General features: G+C 34.7%; 1 protein-coding gene across 1 annotated transcript; it reads right to left on the bottom strand.

The window, feature by feature from the left end:
* Window positions 1–2,099: 2,099 nt before the first annotated feature.
* On the bottom strand, window positions 2,100–5,079 carry LOC133793596 (uncharacterized). Its single transcript, XM_062230909.1, has 7 exons — window positions 3,980–5,079; window positions 3,244–3,820; window positions 3,127–3,151; window positions 2,699–2,843; window positions 2,487–2,577; window positions 2,188–2,403; window positions 2,100–2,120 (listed from the first exon to the last, which is right to left on the bottom strand). The coding sequence occupies exons 1-7, from the start codon at window positions 5,077–5,079 to the stop codon at window positions 2,100–2,102; spliced, it is 2,175 nt and encodes a 724-aa protein (XP_062086893.1).
* Between the last annotated feature and the right edge of the window lie 340 nt (window positions 5,080–5,419).

Genomic DNA, 5,419 nt, shown 5'->3' with positions numbered 1-5,419 from the left:
TAGACGTACTACCTTGTTGTTGAGAAGGTAAGAACTGCTGCAATAAACTTTCATAGCGTGGGTCATGGAGAGAAGAATCAGTCTGAAAATTTCCTGACTCGACTTTATCACGCATCTTAACCCACATCTCAGCCAAAACTCCCATCATCTCTGGAGTCACATTAGTAGGAACTTGTGACTGATTTTGGCTTGGACTTTGACTTGTGGAGCTAGATGCTGATTTCTTCCCTTTGCCTTTAGGCCTGTATCCCACTCCTATTTGATAATCAGACCTCGAGCCAAGAATTTTATCCATAACCTGATACTGTATTGATTTAGCAGTAGAACCTTCACTAGAAGCAGATTCAGAACCTGACCGACTACTTTGAATATTTTGCCTCTCCATCTCTTGGGTCATTTGTTCCTGCCAAAAGAAAATGTTAAAAAACCAATATTACTATAATTTAAGATCAATAAAGAAAGAAAAAACATTAACTTACATGTAGTTCTTTGCAAGTTTCGCTAACCCAAGTCTTCGTAGATTTTTTTATATGAGTATCTTTCCAAGCATCAATAGCATGCTCATCAGGTTCATCCTACAAAATAATAGTGTTAGTTTAATTAATAATATAATAATATCAAATAAAGTTAAGTATTTTACTTACATATTCGTTACGGATCGCTGCCATTGATTTAGAGCCTTGCGTCGACAAATACTTCATTTCCTTTCTATTTTTCTTGTTCTGCGTGGATCGCGCTATAAACTTTGGGCTCAGAAACAAATCGACGATTTCTTTCCAGCTCTCCTTCGAGCACAAGTCAGGAATAGCATTGAGAGCACTATCCAAATCATTCAGATTTCCAGAATAATATTTTTGGAAATGAGAATGCCTAATATTCTTTCTCTCTGAATATCTTTTGCGCATCTCCGTATACAGAGTTCCCATAACTCTTTCAGGTTCTGGATGCCCATCGATATTATAGTAATACTAAAACAAAAATTGTTAGTTTAAATTTTTATAGACTAAAATGTATAATATAAAAAAATTAGGTATTTTTTTTTACCTTCATCTTTTGAACGACCTGGTCTTTATATTGCTGAGGAACATCTTTAAAATCTAAATAATGTCCCGGCAATAGTAATGTAACTTCAGTACTCAATTGACGAACAAAAGCTTGGTGCTCAGTACCAACCACTTTGTCTGTCGCTGGATCAAGTTGCAATTCAAGTGGTTTGCCAGCATCCCGCCTTCGTTTTTCAATATTAACATTACTGGCAGGGCCACGTCCCCTCCTTCTTGCAGGACGATCTATTAATTTGTTTAATACATAAAAATTAAAATATTAGTAAATCTTAAACATTTAAACAGATTGCGATTATAAAATTTAGATATTAACCTGACTCGCAAGTTGAGGGTATCCTGCTAGGATCTGTGGGGTCTTGACCACCACCATCTCCACCGTGATATGATACTATATCAGCTGACATGTCTCTTGTATTCATAAATATTTAAGATTTAATAATAAGAATAGAAATCAAATTTAAGATTTAATATCATCAAATTTAATTAAGTAATGAAATAACATTAAACAAAATCAATATCAACATAAATTGGAAAATACAAATCAAATTCAAATTTTTGTGTTTGTTACAAAGGTAATCATTACATAAAACTAATAATCACTATCACTTCCATCATTAACTAAATTAGCATTAACATCATCTTCACAAAAATCAATTAGTAAATCATCTTCTTCATCTAATTCTTCATTTGCTTCTTCATCGCCTAACTCGTGATCCTCTTGACTAACATTTAAATTTTGTATTGTACTAATGTCAATCGAATTTTGAGTAGGTAGCATAACCAACTCGCCGAGATCCACAGTCAACACAAAATTTGATGAGCTAATATCATGTACCACATCAATGTCTGAATTAGCTTCACAGTTCTCGACGTCCCAAATTTGTCGATGGTTTACCCCCTCAACCACTTTCCACTGATTTCCTCTAAGTAAATCATCGAGATAAAATACTTGTTTCGCTTGATTTGCAAGTATATATGGGTCATCCTTGTACCATTCCCCGCTAGTGTTTATACTAGTAATATTATTCTCTATAATTATTTTTTTCCTTCTTGGATCTGTATTAAACCACTTACACTTGAACAATGTCACAGAATATGTGCCAGTAAATGTTAACTTTAATACGTCTTCAAGTATTCCATAATAGTTAAAATCTTCTGTTCCAGCAACAAATACTCCACTGTTTTGAGTGCTCCTCTTTAAATCTCGTTTGGTTGACATAAATCGAACACCATTCACTATACAACCTTCGTAATAAGCTCCTAAATGATCTGATCCAGATGCTAAAGCTAGCAACTCGTCACCATTATCTAACGATCCAAGCTTTTGTAAGTCGTATATCTAAAAGAATAAATAAAATTATTATAAAATTGAAAACAATACTTAAAAGGATGAAAGAATATAGGGTAGGTTTTTTTTTTCACCTTCTTGTGAAACCATCGCTGAAAATATTTCTTATGTAAAATGTTATGATCTCCATCCTGATATTTCTGTTTGATTTCTTCTAAGTGTTCACTATAAATAAGAACAAAAATTTTGAATCAGTTGAAAGCATTTTCAATGCAATAAAAGCAACTTTTGGGAAGAAACTTACTCCAAATATTTCTGAATTTCAGGTGAATTGTTGTATATGTACCACTCTGCTTGTTCACGAGTCGCACGATCAAGAGGCTTTAGAGTTTCTTTTGTTATAGGTCGACATTGCGATTGAAATACAAAAAGATTTCTTGGTGTCACCTCATCTTCATTGCGATCAAGACGATTAAATCTTGTTTCAACACCTTTGAAATACATCGAACAAAATGTCAAAGCCTCATCTGCAACATAACCCTCGGCTATCGACCCTTCAGGACGAGCTTTATTTCCAACGTAATTCTTTAATTTTTTCATGTATCTTTCAAAAGGATACATCCAACGCATAAATACCGGTCCACCCAGAATTGCTTCTTCAGGCAAATGTAAAATCAAATGCACCATTATATCAAAAAAGGCTGGAGGAAATATGAGTTCCATTTTACATAATATTAGAATAAGATCTTTTTGTGCTTCTTCCATATCGCTAACCTTTATAGTTCTTGCACAAATTTGCCTGAAAAAGTTACATAACTCAGAAATGGTAGTCGATATACTCTTTGAAAGAAACTTGCGAACACCCACTGATAGTAATCGTTGCATTATTACATGACTGTCGTGGGACTTTAAACCGCTGATATTTGTTAAATCAGCATTTACTTTCTTCTTTAAATTGGAACAAAAATTATCTGGAAATTTCACATCTCGAATAAATTTACAAAACTGCATTCTTTGATCAGATGTGAGAACATAAGGGGCATGAGGCTTCATTAACTTTCCGCTGTCATCTTCATATATCCACAACGATTCCCTTACTCCAAACTTTTTCAAATCATGTCTTGCATTAGTGGTGTCCTTGGATTTATCATTATCCAAGATTGTGCCTAACAAACTATCACACACATTCTTCTCCACATGCATGACATCAATGTTGTGTTTTAAAGTGTTCGAAGACCAATAATCAAGCTCATAAAATATGCTTTTCTTCCTCCAATTTTGATCTTCTGCAATACGCCTACGTTTGACACCTCCAAACATCTCGTGTTTTCCAGGAACTTGTGGTACAAGTTTGTTTACTTGTTCTAATATTTCCTCACAAGTAAAACGTCTTGGTGGACGTCTTCTCTCGATTTGTCCGTCAAATTGAGTGTCTCTTCTCATTCGATGGTTACTTGGAAGGAATCTTCTGTGACCAATGTAGGATGTCTTACCGATCACTCGAACAGAAGTTGTGTCTTCATTACACGTCGGACAAGCTTTGTATCCCTGACCACTCCATCCAGATAAATAGCTACGAGCAGGAAAATCGTTAACTGTCCACAATAAGGTTGCACGCAACTTGAACATAGTGTTGGTTATACTATCTCTTGTATCGACACCATTAACCCACAACTCCTTTAACTCATCCACCAATGGTCTCAAGAATATATCCATGTCCTTTCCCGGTGATTTTGGTCCAGGAATAAGAATGGATAATATGAAATTATTATCTTTCATACACATCCAAGGTGGAAGATTGTAGTTAGCCAACACCACAGGCCACATACTATATGCTTGACTCATGTTGCCAAACGGATTGAAACCATCTGCAGCTAAACCTAAACGAACATTCCGAGGTTCACTAGCAAAATCAGGATGTTTGGCATCGAAATCCTTCCACGCTAACCCATCCACTGGGTGTCTCATTATCCCATCGTCTTTTGATTTCCCAGTATAGTGCCATAACATTTGTTTCGCTGTAAGTCTTGAACTGTACAGTCTTTTTAATCGAGGAGTCAATGGAAAGTAACGCATCACCTTATGTGGTACCTTTTTTCCATCCGTTTTTTCAGGAGAAATCCATCTACTACTTCCGCAAATTGGACAAGTCTCTTTAGTTGAATGCTCTTTGTAAAACAAACAACAGTCATGTTCACATACATGAATTGACTCGTACCCTAACCCTAATTTCTGTAATCTTTTTTTAGCCTCGTAGTAGGTTGATGGAATTTTATTTCCCTTCGGAAATGCAAGCTTTAGTAATTTCAGTAATTCATCGAAGATTTTATTCGGAATCTTGCCTCTAACTTTCAAATGCAATAATTTTGCTAAAAAGTTAAGAGAAGATATCCAATTACAACCAGGATATAACTCAGCCTCTATCTCGTCAAACAGATCGTCATAAAATTGTCCCGCCGCAGGATTATTTTCAACTTCTTCGGTTGTAGGTAGAAGGAAGTCTTCGACCATCGGAATCATCTCATCAACATCATCATCGTTGGCGTCCACCACATTGGCAACATCTGCTTCTGCTTCACCGTGATATATCCACTTCTCGTAACCTTGATGAAAACCCCAATCGAATACGTGTGCTTTCACCATAGGTAAAGTTTCAAGCCTATTGTTTATGCATCTAACACACGGACACCTAATTCTACCAGAGGAATCCTTATATTCCGACGCCATCGTCAAGAAAGCTTGTAGACCGTTCCAATATTCTCGACAAGCACGATTTCTCAATGTCGTCCAAGTCTTGTCAATCGCCATCTAAAGTGTTATAAAAGTATATAAGTTTACGATATGTGAATAGTCTTATATTTTAAAGTGTTATTATAAAATGTTTATAATAGTCTATTATAAACATTTAATAGTTTTATGCTATTTTATGTTTTGTCATCATATTTTATGCTATTTTATCTAATTTATCCTAATATTATTTATTTATTTATTTATTATAATCTAATGTTTACTAAAAAATTAATTAGTTAATTATTATCTAATTTTTCCTTTATTTAAATAAATTATT

The sequence above is a fragment of the Humulus lupulus genome, chromosome 8 (assembly GCF_963169125.1).
Source record: "Humulus lupulus chromosome 8, drHumLupu1.1, whole genome shotgun sequence".
NCBI lineage: Eukaryota > Viridiplantae > Streptophyta > Magnoliopsida > Rosales > Cannabaceae > Humulus > Humulus lupulus.
Note: the sequence above shows the minus strand (reverse complement) of the source record. Positions and strands in the feature narration are given on the sequence as shown.